Here is a 15,671-nt window from a genome sequence, read left to right as displayed (position 1 = left end):
CAGCAGTAAGCTGATGGCCACACAAGTTATCTTGAAGGAAAAGGCATACAGCTGCACTGTGAGGGAGAGTCCATTCACCCACAACTTTAAACACATCTGAACAAAAGTAGAAACTTCTTAGTTCAGAAGGGAAACTTTGTAAAGAGGCACTGGCGTGTTTAACGTTGTGGATGAATTGGTGCTGGCATTGCTGCTCAGTGTTAAAGATCCCTCATGTGTGATGACAGTGCTGCTCAGTGTTAAAGATCCCTCATGTGTGATGATAGTGCTGCTCAGTGTTAAAGGTCCCTCATGTGGGATGGCAGTGCTGCTCAGTGTTAAAGATCCCTCATGTGGGATGGCAGTGCTTCAGGGTATGGGGGGACTTCAATGTAGAAGAGGAGCCTGTGGGCCAGCAGGGGTTCAACAGCCTTCACATTAAGAAGAGGCAGCACTCCGGGGTTCTACCTTCCAAGCACAATCCTGCAGGCGGGTCGCAGGGACATTGAAAACCTTAAGATCGCTGTACACGACATTCCATAAGGAGGGCAACACTAACCCCCCCCCCTCCCCTGGCTTACTTACCCGTCCCAATACTTTTTGAAGGGCACTCAAAGTATTTTCTATTTATTTAAAAGAACACCTATTGGATACATTCATGTTCATTAAATGTAACTACGTGATAACTGGGCGTCTTCTCTTTGCATCAGGTACTGAAAAGATTCAGTCTGATCTGCCAGAGACTGCTGGTCAGGATATTTGCGTTTGTGTTCAGAGATTTGAGAAGGCACTCTAGTTTCAATAGATATCTGCAGTACAGCAGGCCAGTGGAGGTCCTGACCTGAAGAACTAGACTTTTAAAATCACGACTTACACAAACACACACAGTTTCAGAAATAAAAAGCATTTTTGTTTAAAGCAAGGAATACTGAAGTGAGATTACAAGCTGTGCCCAGACAGCCCCGTGGTTCCAATGCCACAGTGTTTAGAGTCCATAGACACAGCTTCATACCAGCCTGCCCAGGAGCAGGCACAGTGAAACGAACCTCATATTAAGTGAAATCTTTCACAATAGATATAGTTTAAATGTATGCAGTGCTCATGCTGTCATGCACATGGTATTCGAGGGACATCCTTGTTCCTGTTTGAGATCCAGACTCGAACAAAAAATAACACTCAGCCATAAAGCATGTTCAACTATAAGCAACGATGTAAAGTAGACTGTGTTGCTGCAAGAGGTATTATCTGAACTGTTCACCTAGCTGACATATTGATTTACTGATATATTTACCTTAGCCCTATACAGTGCAGTATATATAGTTCTCAGGTCTGAAGTACGGAAAAATAACGATGCATTTCTGAGTCACCCTTTAACACATATTTGATGATTTTCTGCTGTGCTGCTTCCAGTGTGGGGATCCCAAAAACAGACACTAGGGGGCAGCTGCAGGTCTCAGATCATAATGCTTTTGTATCACCACAGGCATACACATACAAAAAAACAACTAAATATTGATTAATATTCAATGGTGTAGCGCTAATCCAGTCATTGGTCTGGTCAATGTGCTTATTGCACAGATTTCTGAGCTTACTCTGATATTACCTCTAGTAAAAGGTACTGTATTTAAAAGATACATGATTTAAAGAAATTATTCCAATTTGAAGAATATGACTGCAGATGAACACAGCTCCCCCTAGTGTGTGTTCCAGGGATGTGTTTTGTGCGGGTGGCAGCTCTACTGCATGAGAAGCAGGTGCTGTGTCAGGCAGTGATGCCAACCCTGCTGTGTCTCTGCCTCCCTCCGAGCCTGTGAGGAAACAGCAGGAGAGCTGAGGGCCACACGACCATGTGACAAGACCTTTGGGGTTTTATTGGCTGAGCAGGAGCGCACTATGATAGAAGAGTGAATCCTCTGCAGCTATGAAACCAGTGAGTATCTGAGGAGCCACGACATCTTTTGAAAAGCCGTCCGTTTTCAGCAATGCACTCTCCTGTTCGGATCGTGACAACCCTCACCTCCCATGCTGGAGTTCAAGAACAGTCCTATCCGTGTTTTCCTCCTCTATTTGTCACAGGAGGTAAGAGTCCGGGCCCCCCTCTCCGGCTACTCACTTCCCTCGGAACACTCGGATCTTGCCGGCCTCGGCCAGTGAGTTGATTATCTGGGCTTCAAAGTCTGCGTCGTGGACCCCTGTTTTTCTGAATTCGCCGGCGTATCGATTCTGCTCCCAGTAATGGTGCCAGTTTCCCCGGCTGTCGGCACCAAACCCAAACACGTTCACCTGGAGAGCAGCGAGGACAGAGAGACAGGTTCAGAAAGGACAACCCAGCTTTAATACATCATCCTACTGATGTGGAACAGCAGTCGGCAGCAATGACACTCAGTGCTTGGGCACTACTGGACCAGTCAGGGGTTTTGTTTTAAATCTCCTTTGCAGTGCACATGAAACCCACCCCACAGACTATGCAGCTTTACAGAACCCTATTGTCTTTAAAGAAACAGCAATGCGTGATGGAAGCCATGAGGCTGGTGCAGATGAAGCAGCCTCACCTCGTCACACACGTGCAGTGCAAAGAACAGGACCAGCATGCCAGTGGAGGGATAACGGCCGTGGTGCTTCGTCCAGCGCTCATGGATGTACTTGAAGAACGCCGGGTTATAGATCTGCACCTGGTTCAACAGAGCTGATTAAGAGACACTCTCACAATGCAACCCGATTCTATCCCATACACAGCAATGAGATCTTTTAAATCAGCTCAGGTTTACAGTATATATCACATGGCATCGTGCTGGTACAGACACGGCTAGCTGTATCAACAGAGCTGATTAAGAGACACCTTCACAACACAGCCCGATTCTATCCCATACACAGCAATGAGATCTTTTAAATCAGCTCAGGTTTACAGTATATATCACATGGCACCGTGCAGGTACAGACACGGCTAGCTCTCCCTGGATTGGACTCTTTGTTTGTTAGGATTTAACCAAGGCACTGCCCTTCACCCTTTGATCCAGCGGGGTCCAACGCAGTGGGGTCTTCACACACCCCCCTGGCCTGCTCAGATGGCAAGTGAAAACGTTTTTGGGCAGCTCTATGGATGCCAGTCTATTGATGTGGGTCCATTAAGTGTTTGCTAGTTTACCTTGTCCTTGTCCACTCTCAGGAACTGCTTCACTGGTGCATAGGTGCTGGAAACAGAGAGAGAGAGGAGCTAGGTTAGAGTTCACCACCGCGGAATAGTGTGTGCCACTGATCCCCCAGGAATCTCAAGGGTCTTTTACTGTACAAGAAGTGCACAAGATTCACATTTAACTTTGGCATGCTATTACAGTGTTAACATGTTCAATGTAATTCCAGTACAGCAACATTTCTAAAATAAGGGATATCATTATAGTCATATTATTAGATGCATTTACTCATCTTAATGTAGTAATAATGCTGCCATCCTTGTTCTATAAGCACACTGAAAAGGAAAACTTCCCAACACTACTGATGCAATGCAAGGTTTTAAAAGCCAGCGCTGCTGCAGAGCGCTGTGCACTCACAAGCGGATCTGCCCGGTGGAGAGGGCGCTGGTGATCCATAGCAGGTCCAGTGTCTTGAAGGGCACCAGCACGAAGCTCACATTGGCAGGCAGGTTCTTGGCGCTCTCGGGGTACATGAAGTGGTGGCTGGTGCGGCTGCCAGCGTCCTCCTCGTAGCCCAGTGTGGGAGCCAGGTTCATTCTGCACACACACAAGCTCTTCATGAATGCGTGCCCAGGCATCGGCAGCCCTTCCAGGTGAACACTCTGTAACTTGTTGGCTTTGCTGCTTCACGGCAGTACCGTGCTGTGCTGGAATGCATGTCTAATTCACAGGCTGGTCTAACCAGGTGTAAAGACAAGATCATTAGCCACGTGGCCAGACCCACTGACAGGCAACAGATCACCTAGTCTCCCCTGTGCCAGGAATGATCGACTGCCCCTCTAAATCTAGGGCCGGGCTTTATTTACAATACAGCAGCACTGATTTCCCCCTTAAGGGACTCATTATATTACGTCACAATGTATGAGATTCAGGCAGCTTTGTTTGCTGCTGAATTATTGCAAGCAGACTGGGCCTGAAATCTTCCCTCACGCTGCAGCCACGCACACGCACATACACACATACACACACACGCACACACACACGCACACACACACACACACAGAGCCTGTCCACAGAAAGGGCTTTTCTGGGTGAGCAGAGGAAATTCTTTCTTTTACATAAAAATGTGTTATTGAAAACTGTAACCCGGTTGCCATGGTGACTGCTAGCCTGGATGAATCATTTCCCCCTGAGAGGGCCAGCATGCTCTTCTGGCTGGGAAGGAAGACGATTAAAGGCACTGTCTGCTCTCAGACCCACACTCCACAAGCACAACCACACACATTGAATTCCACTGGATGAATTGCTGATGGGAATCCAATTCATATCCAAATTCATTTCAATCAGGTATTTTGTAAATGGTATACAAGCAGTTAATTTAGACATGTGTTTCACTACTGTTTAAATTCTGCTTTCCCTCCCATCTCGTCTCTCCTGCTCAGATAAGTGTGAAAGGCAGCTGAACAGCCGTAGTTATTGCTTTAGCTGTGATAAGGCTCAGTGCTCACAGCAGCAGCTCTGTGCTTGGCTTGGTTATAATCAGTCATGCAGACGCAGGTAGCGATAAGGCAGATCAGTACAGGAAGACTGATCACAGAACTGTCAGATCAGCTATTAGTGTTGTCAATTAATACAGTCCATGTGGGCTGACACTGCCTTCAGACTTCCACCCAGCCAAACTCACCAACTGCACTCCCAAACTAATCAACTGCACTCCCAAACTCACCAACTGCACTCCCAAACTAATCCACTCCCAAACAGTCTAATGCACTCCCAAACTAATCAACTGCACTCCCAAACTAATCAACTGCACTCCCAAACTCACCAACTGCACTCCCAAACTCACCAACTGCACTCCCAAACTAATCCACTCCCAAACAGTCTAATGCACTCCCAAACTAATCAACTGCACTCCCAAACTAATCAACTGCACTCCCAAACTCACCAACTGCACTCCCAAACTAATCCACTCCCAAACAGTCTAATGCACTCCCAAACAGTCTAATGCACTCCCAAACTAATCAACTGCACTCCCAAACTAATCAACTGCACTCCCAAACTCACCAACTGCACTCCCAAACTCACCAACTGCACTCCCAAACTAATCCACTCCCAAACAGTCTAATGCACTCCCAAACAGTCTAATGCACTCCCAAACTAATCAACTGCACTCCCAAACTAATCAACTGCACTCCCAAACTCACCAACTGCACTCCCAAACTCACCAACTGCACTCCCAAACTAATCCACTCCCAAACAGTCTAATGCACTCCCAAACTAATCAACTGCACTCCCAAACTAATCAACTGCACTCCCAAACTCACCAACTGCACTCCCAAACTCACCAACTGCACTCCCAAACTAATCCACTCCCAAACAGTCTAATGCACTCCCAAACTAATCAACTGCACTCCCAAACTAATCAACTGCACTCCCAAACTCATCAACTGCACTCCCAAACTCATCAACTGCACTCCCAAACTAATCCACTACCAAACAGTCTAATGCACTCCCAAACTAATCAACTGCACTCCCAAACTCACCAACTGCACTCCCAAACTCACCAACTGCACTCCCAAACTAATCCACTCCCAAACAGTCTAATGCACTCCCAAACTAATCAACTGCACTCCCAAACTAATCAACTGCACTCCCAAACTCATCAACTGCACTCCCAAACTCATCAACTGCACTCCCAAACTAATCCACTACCAAACAGTCTAATGCACTCCCAAACTAATCAACTGCACTCCCAAACGAATCCACTCCATGCACTCAACCCAGAATGAAGACACAGAGTGTGCGTACAAGGCCCTAGTGAATGAATCCTGCCCACGTGACTATCCTGAAAGATTCTGGAACAATCTACAAATACATATGCACTTATATTTGTCGATATAACACTCAAACATAGATTATGTAAAACTCAAGTAGTCAAGTAGACAGACTGTTTTAGTGGCTTTTGTAGAACTGACTGTTGGAACAATGTGAGAATATCAGTAAATATGAGTATCATAAGTAAATATAAGTAATATAAGGAAATGTAGAAAAACTCCTATCCTGCAGTGTACATGTGTATTGAAAGACATCTGTTTGTTTAGGGTAGTGTATTTGCACAATGCCGAACATATCTTAATTTTAATTCTTTAATTATGACTCTTAATGAAGATGGATGCTAAGCTACAGTTGTTCTGTGTGTTTGGAGGAGATCCTTGCCAGTTCCTAAAGCTCTTTTCTGGATGAACATCTTGTTTTTCCTCAGCCATGCTGTGAATCGGACATGTTTTTTAGGTGTTGTGAATGAGTTGGTTTCGGCATGCTGTGCTATTTTTATATTGATTGTTTTAAACGTGGGGTCTTCAGGTAAACAGAGGTTTTCTGTTCAAGAGCCATTTTATGTAGTTAATGTTCTCCTTTGAGAAAGAAAAGAGCCCTTTTTATCTGAGAGAGACAGAGAGGATCATCACATTGTGTCTACCCTGTCAGAGTCCAGGACCTGCTCTGCCTGGCATGCAGTGAGAGAGCTCCTCAGGACCGCTGAGGAATTATTGCTGCACATAATACCACTTGATTAACACAGAGAGCTGAATGGTGCCCCTTGGTCCTCACCTCATGATGAACTGGTGGCCATCAATGAGCCGGCCGTAGCCCACTCCCCGCAGGTTCCCAGAGTTCCCCACCACTGCGCAGCGCTGGCAGCGGGCCGGGTCCCACGAGCCATAGGGACTGCGGCCCGGGATCACCTCGAAGAGCTTGGACAGGACCTGCTGCATGTTGTGAGGCTTGAACTGCGGCTGAAGCATCTGGGGAGAGCGAGAGAAGGAGAGGGAATCGGGGCTGGGCTGCAAAGTGCTGTCAACTAGGGCTCCTGTCTCATGCACTATGGAGCTGTGTCTAATCCCTTATAAAGGTCTGCCATGGTAAAAACATAGCACAGTGTAATAAAGCATAATTATGCATTGTACTGTGCCACTGTTTGAGGAGTCTGGCTGTGTTATACAGTCCAGTGCTTCCTGTTGAGAAGGCACTCATTAGGGCACGTAGGTTTATTCCAAGGTCTAAGTTCAGGAGCACAAGTGGAGAATGCTACCAAATGAGGTTAGGAATGTCCAGCATTGCTTCTCTTCTCTTCTGGAGCATTATGAACAGGGAGATGCAGACTATAACGTGGCTCAGGACCGCTCATGTGCATGTGATGGAAGGGGAATACTTACCACCCACCAATAGTAGACATCCGGAGGCAGCTGGATGTTGTCACGGGTCCAGACGGGCGAGATATCAGGGTCGTAGTTTTCATCGAACCAGTCCGACACGCCGGGGTCCCCCACGCAGCTCTGACAGGCACAGGTCCGCTGCAGCGCCCCCTCTGGCGAGTCCAGCCTCCGGATGCCTGCATAGCTGGGCACCAGTTTGACCCTGTGGGCCATCTCCCAGCCGGGAGGGTCCAGATAGGGCAGGCTGGCTCCTCGCAGCGACAATGAGAAGAGGAGCGAGGAGAAGAACAGCAGCGCAAGAGACGCCAGCAGCACCCACATCCGCAGAGAACACCGCATAGTGGGACAAAGTGAGGACACACTGCCTCCCCCGGCTACTCTCTCTTTCTCCACTGCTGCGTTTTCACCTGCTTCACTAATTGGCTGGGCTGTCCCAACTCCTTTTCTACTCTTCTGAATCAGTGATTGGCTAATATCTCCCCACCCCAATCCACTGATTGGCTATACCCAACCACCTGTATCACTATAGTTAAAGAACTCTTCTTAGCTTCCACTGACTACAAATCTGTGGACTTAAACAACCGACAGGCTAAACTTTCTTTAGTTTGATTGGGTGCCTGCTATCTTTCCTAATCACTTATTGGCTTCTCTCTGCGCCTTCATATTCCTCATTGTCTCGACTCCGGAGACTCAGCCCACACTGGTACGTTGTGAAAAGGAGCTTGAGTGCAGAACAGTCCGGAGCACCTTGTCCTCTGCAGGCAGGAGTCCCGGCTAGACTTCCTGGTTGTCAGTTGAACAGTATCTGTGCAGAGGCCTTATTAAAAAAGGTCAGCTACCTTCCCCACCTGTTTTCAAAGCCTGGCTTGTTTTTTTGTTTGCCTCAGTTGTTTGTTGCTTTTTGTTGTTCAGTTTGGCTGCTGTTGGAGGTCAGAACAGGCGTGTTGTGTGCTAATCTTCGTTCCTCCCTGCTTCAAACATCACATCTTCCTCTTGGTCCTCTCTCTCTCTGTCTTTCACAGACGAGAGTGTTCAGAGAGAGACTGGTTGCCAAGGTGACTATTGATATGTAGCTGTATATGTGAGGTATATCGAGATGAGAGAGAGAGAGACTGAGAGAGAGAGGGAAGGTCCTGCTGTCTCGTGTGTATTAATGCCTCTTAGCTTCTCCAGTTCAGCTCCTCCAATTCTCTATTTCGTCCCAAAGATCCCGCAGGGTGGCTGGTTTTCTTTCCTCTCCTCCCTCTTCCTGATTTCAGTGCTTATGGGACTGCAAGACAGAGATCAGAGAGAAATTCAGATTATAGCAAATTTATCCCAGAGGGAAAAAAAGCATAGACACCAGTGCAGTTTCCTCCACAATCAGTGCATTCCCTGTCAAGGGGTGATAAATGCATGTGAGCTGCCAAAGTGTCACTCCAGGAGCAGCGCCTGACCCCCGCAGAGCACAATCACACCAGTCCTGTCACTGGAGGCTAAATGAATTACCTTCTAGAACGCATCAGAAATCTGGATTACAAATCTTTCAGGTTCAATCATCACTCTAGCCATAGAGCATCCTTTAGCAAGTAAACCTGGATTTTAGTTTTTTTGTGAATGCTGCTTTGGGCCTATTTCAACCATGGTCCTCTATGCATGTCCCTGCTGTGCTCCAGGATCCAGTCAATTCAATTCCACATTCCTGCGGAGCTCATCTGGATTAGCCACAGACACAATTAGAGAGAAAAGCCAAGAGCAGAGCAGCGCATGCACACGGTGCTAAAGAAAGGAGCTCAAGCAGTCAGTTCAGCAGATTAGCAGAGTCCTGAATGCTGGGCTGGAGTGCAGCCATCACGAGTCCAGTGGCAGTGTCTGCAGCACCCTGCCCTCCCTCGCCTCTGCTGTCAACTGACATAAACAGTGCAGGGAAGGGCCATCAGTGCTGTTCTCAAGTGTATCTCCAACACAGTCTCTATCCATCCTCCACTCCACACTCCACCATCCACTCCACCCTCACCCGTACACTCACACTCACTCACCATCACCCTCAGTCTGATTTGGGCAGTAATTCCATTCCAGTGAAGTTTCTCTGTGCCCTGCCGAGCACAATCACTGTAATTATCTTCTAGCACAAAGCAAGCAAGGCCACAGGCTGCCTCAGCCTAACGAGGCACAAAGTGCTGGGAATGCACAGAGCCCAGGCTGAGAGCAGGGCTGGAAATGCAGAGTCCAGGCTGAGAACAGGACTGGGAATGCACAGAGCCCAGACTAAGAGGAGGGCTGGGAATGCACAGAGCCCAGGCTGAGAGCAGGACTGGGAATGCACAGAGCCCAGGCTGAGAGTAGGGCTGGGAATGCAGAGCCCAGGCTGAGAGCAGGACTGGGAATGCACAAAGTCCAGGCTGAGAGGAGGGCTGGGAATGCACAGAGCCCAGGTTGAGAGCAGGGCTGGGAATGCACAGAGCCCAGGTTGAGAGCAGGGCTGGGAATGCAGAGCCCAGGCTGAGAGCAGGGCTGGGAATGCAGAGCCCAGGCTGAGAGCAGAGCTGGGAATGCAGAGCCCAGGCTGAGAGCAGGGCTGGGAATGCAGAGCCCAGGCTGACAGCAGGGCTGGGGATGCAGAGCCCAGGCTGAGAGCAGGGCTGGGGATGCAGAGCCCAGGCTGAGAGCAGGGCTGGGAATGCAGAGCCCAGGCTGGCAGAGCAGTCCCTGCACAGGTGCTGTGGTTAGCTGCTTTGAGTGGAACTTTAATGCAAGTTATTATTTAACTGCAAATGGAATTACACAATTGTGTAAAAAGAGACACGGGGCCCTGGCAGCTCACCAGTGAAAGGGGCGCTCAACCTTTTTAAAACAGTGCATGTTACTGACAGCACAAAACAAACACAGGACCCAGGACTGGAGTTAATATTAACAGTCCCTTTGAGGTAAGCCTCATCTCTTGGTATTCCCACAGCATCCCCTGTTCTGCAGCCTCAGCATCTCTGAGAAAATGATATTAATCAAACTGAGTCTGTTGCAGAGCCGGGTTTCCCTGGTCAGGCCTGGCCATTCTGAGCCAGAGAGAGAGGGGCTTCAGACTGCCTTCCAGACCTCTCGAATATTCCATCCCCAGCGCCAATGCTGTAACACACACCTCACCAGGCTCTGCATGCACAGAGGGATATGCTTGCTGTATGAACAATGCTGGCTGGCCCTCATTAGTGTTTGATTACTCCAGCCAGATCTCAATCTCCTTCATTAAACACCCCCACCCCCCACCCCCATCGAGGCACAGTGGAGCCTCATTAGGAGGTATTAAGGCTCTGACTAGATAACGAGGAGGTAATTAGCGAGGGACGGAGAGACTGGGCTGGTAAATGATTTGGTGCTGTTCCCCTCATAGCCTCCTCTGCCTGAGAGTCTGTCACTTCCGGGGCAGTGGCTCTGACCTCTGGTGCGCAGGTGTGAGAGGGGTCTGTGGGTCCCAATCCTGACCTCGCAGGTGTGAGAGGGGGCTGGGGGTCCCAATCCTGACCTCGCAGGTGTGAGAGGGGGCTGTGGGTCCCAATTCTGACCTCGCAGGTGTGAGAGGGGGCTGGGGGTCCCAATCCTGACCTCGCAGGTGTGAGAGGGGTCTGTGGGTCCCAATCCTGACCTCGCAGGTGTGATAGGGGTCTGTGGGTCCCAATCCTGACCTTGCAGGTGTGAGAGGGGTCTGTGGGTCCCTATTGGTATCGACATACAAGCCCATTAAAGGAGGAATGAACAGGGCTTTTAAAATCTATTTGTTCAGGCATTGGCAGCATTATCAACGCCCCCCTTTACTGTGCTGAAGAAGGACTTCACTTCCTTCTTGCTGCCATCATCTATGTTGTGAATGTTTATCAGACTGCAAAAAATAAAAAACAGTCTTGCTGTGTATCTGGTCATCATAGAGCTCATCTCAAATGGAAAAAGTAGAACTCCTCAAATCCAGCTTCCTTTTACTCAATTGTGTTTTCTTGCTGTTCCCTAGCTAATGATGTCAATTGTTTGCTGTGAGTGTGCAGCGCATGTTGGCTCGATTGAGTAGCACTCAGATGGAGAGGTTGTGTTCTATAGCATGCATTTCAAATTCCAGCATTCGACTTCCTATCAGTCAATCTGTCCCTGAGCCCAGTGGTTTGGTGCAAGCTCCCCAGGTACTAAGAGTGTCCTGTTACCAGCACTGCCCCATCTGAGCTTTCTGCCATGGATCAATATTTCAGAAATCCTGCACTGTCGGTAAGAATCATTACCATTCACTGAGGGGTAAGACTTTCATCCGAGTGAAGCACAGGAGCCGCCAGACAGGCTGGAAGCGCCAGTCCTGAAGAGTGGAATTCCACGATTCTCTGGAATCAATCAACGACTATGATCATTTTAAATGAATTACCACAAATACAGAGCTTTAATTATAAATATAGTGGCTATCGATTGACAGCTCTGCAGTCTGATAGATTTCAGATCAGAGATAAGTGGTGGAGACAGAGCTGGAGTGCAGGGCAGGCAAGCACAGTGTCAGCAGAAACCTTCACCCCTTCACCCCTTGACAGGACACCTGTATCCACACTGTGAATCTCCTCACTGTATCCACTCTAAAGGGCCCAACATGGAAAGATCACTGCTGGTTGGTTATTTATTAGGACTAACTGCCAAGCGTAGAGAAGCATTTTTTTTAAAATTAAGAAGCTCTAAGAAACCAAACAAACCAAACGAACCTTGCTGTTGTGAAGTTACGGTTTTTGGTAGTTGCAAACCGACAAAATTGGGCATGTGTTTCAAATAAAATGTTTAAATGTGTACCTGCTGATCACGCATTAATTACAAATACATGCAAGTAGCACCAAATGGCACAAGCAGTACCAATGGCATCTCTGCACAGAGCTGCACCTAGAACTCCCACATGTAGTTTATTAAAGGAAAGTGTTAAACAAACAAAGAAAAGCAAGTCCTGTTCTTTAGAAGTGAAGTATTCCCCAAGTAAGGCAGTTCACAATACTTGCCATGTCAGAAGCACTGGTTTACTTTATAAAAAAAAGACTTCATTCTGAAGCAAATGCAAAGACTTGTTTTGTGCTGAATAAAACTATTTCAACAGTTCCAGGAAGGACCAGTCAAGAGCTGTTTCTTGTTTTATACCATTAAAATGGTCTTATTGCTCTAGGAATCGTGTCTTTGCCGTTGTGCTTGCTTCTAAATATGGTCCATTGAGTGAGATCAAATAACTTAAAACAATAACGTAACTGCTGCTACTGCAACCAAGCCATTTCTTGTTAGTTTTTAAATATTTATATTTTGTACTTTCAATATTGGGGCATGGTTGCACTTGCTTCGGATCGGGTGCATTATTGTCTGTGTTCATAACAAGGGCTGAGACTGCGCAGAATGGCGGGGAGAGAAATACAATCCGAACAAAAAGTGTTTTAATTACCTTCCGATTTCAGGTACGTGTCTTTAAAATAATTTGACTGGATGCGAAAGGACTGCGACTCTATTGTCGTTTTTTATACACAAATAAGCTCACTTGACTTGAAAAACGTCTTAAACGGTGACAGCAAATTCCTCCTTGGTTTGATTGAATGAGTGGCACAAGATTCAATATGAAAGCTGAACATGTACTTCAAGAAAGAACAATGACACGTTTTTAATGAAAAAAAAACATTCTCGCCTACTTCAATACAGTAAAAACGGGCTTCTGTTATTTTTAAATGCCACTGCTTCAAATTATTACTAGTGCTTAATAACAGTAACAACATTTTATATAGAGCTGGTGTTGATCTTAAACCCATTCATGGCCCCGCAGCAACATGAATCTACTAAATTAAAACATAAATTAATAACCGCTTGGTTCTCTCTTTGACTTTTTTTTAATGCATATAATTTAATTAATAGAGAATTTAAAAAAAACCTAACAACTACCTCGCCTATATTTAATTAATCATTTTTTGCAGTCTCCACAAACCGCCCAGCACCTTCGGCACACCGCTGCTAAAAAACTACAGGGGCAAAGAAATATCCGCTGTGCCCTATGGGTTAAGAGCCTATGATCTCAATCAAGTAACACGTCAACAGATGAAAACAAAACCGAAAAGTACGTGCGAAAACATTTTACAGTTTATCACGATATAAATATATACCGCCCTAGCAGGAAACCTTTCAACCATATTAGTAGTAGTAGTAGTAGTAGTCGTCGTCGTATTAAGGCATAGGATAATACGACAAGGTTGTGTTTTGGCGGATTTAGAGGAGCTTTGAAAAATCTGTAACAGCTTGTTAGTAAGGCAACAGCTGCAGCTCAGCATACAGTAATATCTCTCCACTCTGTACTGTACAGCTGCAGCTCAGCATACAGTAATATCTCTCCACTCTGTACTGTACAGGGCAGCTCAGCATACAGTAATATCTCTCCGCTCTGTACTGTACAGCTGCAGCTCAGCATAATATCTCTCCGCTCTGTACTGTACAGGGCAGCAAAGCATACAGTAATATCTCTCCGCTCTGTACTGTACAGGGCAGCTCAGCATACAGTAATATCTCTCCACTCTGTACTGTACAGCTGCAGCTCAGCATAATATCTCTCCGCTCTGTACTGTACAGGGCAGCAAAGCATACAGTAATATCTCTCCACTCTGTACTGTACAGCTGCAGCTCAGCATACAGTAATACCTCTCCATTCTGTTCGGTGGTCCAGGGTAGTTCGACTTCAGCCATTTCCACGAGAACCCCGCCCCACAGACACAGCGCTACAGTACGGTGCTGATACAGTGTCTGCGCTGCATCGGGCTGAACCGGGGTGCTGTACAGCTTCGTGCTTCTGCTTCAGCACCCTCACTTTACCAGCCTCTCTAGCAACGTCAACCGCTCACCTGAGATTGGGGCACCCTGGGTGATTCTCGTCTTTCTCGGAACAGAAATGCCGCCCCTCCTCTATTTCCATCAACAGAATGCCATCACATTTATAGAGCACCGTTCAATCTTACCAAAGTGAGAAGCGGCAACAACTAAATAAGCTCAGTGCCACCCCAAGCACATACTCTGCTATGGCAGTGATAGAGCTGCCCGTCCTGTCGTGGATGCGGCGCTCTCTCCGATATAATTCTTCTACCGTATGAGACTCGATTCCTCGGCTGATGAGCACTTACCCCAGAGCGGTGCTCGTTCTCTCCGCTACGAAGAACAGCAGAAACCCGGGCAGGATAGGGGGATTGTCAGCGATGGGAGAATCCCCTTCAAAACTGCTTTCAGTGCGATCTGCCTGCTTGAGTAATAACAGCGTTTATTGCCAAATGATCCAAATATTTATGTTGGCGAGCCTACTGCATCCATTATCTGCTGTTCTTGTATGACGGAGACATCCTCTCAGCATGTAATTATTATTATTATTATTATTATTATTATTATTATTATTATTATTACTGTATCATTAAAATGACACGAGAGCTGCATCCATCCATGTATTTTCAATACATGTAATTCTGATGCATTTTTTCCCGCTGCAATGTTTAGCCCTGTCTGCTTCTTCGCGATCCCTGTCTCTCTCTGCCTTTGCCCAGCCTCTTGTTTTTATTGCAGCCCCCTAAACAGGGACCCCCGACAGACAGAGATTCCACAAGCCAAGCTGTTTTTAGGTACTTGTAGTCAGATACATCCCAGCTGGTCATAGACAGCAATGAGAACGTGTAACACGCGTAACTACATTTCCCAGTAAACATTGCTGCTTTTCTTGCGTCAAGCGCAAGTGTTATGGGGATTGCAGTCTTGAATTCGCCGCACACTTCAGTCGCCGAGGATTTGGGAATGCTTAACTACAACTCCCGTCATGCAATAGGAAAGTATAATTCAGGATCAAGAGAGAAATCGCAGCTGTGCATTCCTGCAGTCCTCTGAGGGTGGTTGGACGGAATAATGCATCTGCAGAGAAAATCAAGGAGGGGGTCGGAAAAATATTGTCGTGTCTGTATCACAGCGCCAGATTAAAAACAGAACTTTTGTACTGCTAAAACGCTGCAGTGTGCTCATGTGCGATTTGAATGTACTGCTAAAACGTTGCAGTGTGCGATTTGAAAATGTTTTGTTCGGGTGTTAGGGTTTTAGCTTAGTGTATTGGGGTGTAAAGACAAAGCGATATGTTCGGTATGCGTGGCTCGCTGATGCTGATTTGCATCCTTCTGTGTTGCCGAAGGGGGTAAGTCTCAGGTTACTGTTCGTGTCGGTATTCAGTACATAAAGTTCTCTCAACACTTCAGACGTGGCAAGACTCCCAAGTTAGCAATACTGATATGATTGATACACTCGCTACAGCAAGTGGATGTGTGGCGTGTTCTAACCTACAGATACGCAAAACGTGTTCTAGAGTGTCCTTTCA

General features: G+C 46.9%; 1 protein-coding gene across 2 annotated transcripts; it reads right to left on the bottom strand.

Annotated features, from left to right (window-relative positions):
* Positions 1-876: 876 nt before the first annotated feature.
* On the bottom strand, positions 877-14,873 carry st3gal2 (ST3 beta-galactoside alpha-2,3-sialyltransferase 2). Of its 2 annotated transcripts, XM_034040326.3 has the most exons (7): positions 14,449-14,871; positions 7,325-8,594; positions 6,720-6,913; positions 3,528-3,707; positions 3,125-3,170; positions 2,532-2,651; positions 877-2,262 (listed from the first exon to the last, which is right to left on the bottom strand). In XM_034040326.3, the coding sequence occupies exons 2-7, from the start codon at positions 7,661-7,663 to the stop codon at positions 2,089-2,091; spliced, it is 1,053 nt and encodes a 350-aa protein (XP_033896217.2). In that variant the 5' UTR covers positions 7,664-8,594; positions 14,449-14,871; the 3' UTR covers positions 877-2,088. The 2 variants fall into 2 exon arrangements, with proteins under 2 accessions (XP_033896217.2, XP_058848907.1); XM_058992924.1 differs by lacking the exon at positions 2,532-2,651 and having other exon boundaries at positions 14,449-14,873.
* Between the last annotated feature and the right edge of the window lie 798 nt (positions 14,874-15,671).

Source organism: Acipenser ruthenus, chromosome 19 (genome assembly GCF_902713425.1).
Source record: "Acipenser ruthenus chromosome 19, fAciRut3.2 maternal haplotype, whole genome shotgun sequence".
In the NCBI taxonomy this organism is placed as follows: domain Eukaryota; kingdom Metazoa; phylum Chordata; class Actinopteri; order Acipenseriformes; family Acipenseridae; genus Acipenser; species Acipenser ruthenus.
Note: the sequence above shows the minus strand (reverse complement) of the source record. Positions and strands in the feature narration are given on the sequence as shown.

Bases quoted from the DNA above. Each gene is read 5' to 3' on its own strand.
- st3gal2 (XM_034040326.3), bottom strand. From the start codon at position 7,663: ATGCGGTGTTCTCTGCGGATGTGGGTGCTGCTGGCGTCTCTTGCGCTG. The intron at 2,652-3,124 runs GTAAACTAGCAA...CTGTTGAACCAG, and splicing joins TGAGAGTGGACAAGGACAAG to GTGCAGATCTATAACCCGGC. The intron at 2,263-2,531 runs GTGAGGCTGCTT...GCTGCTCTCCAG, and splicing joins CACTGCACGTGTGTGACGAG to GTGAACGTGTTTGGGTTTGG.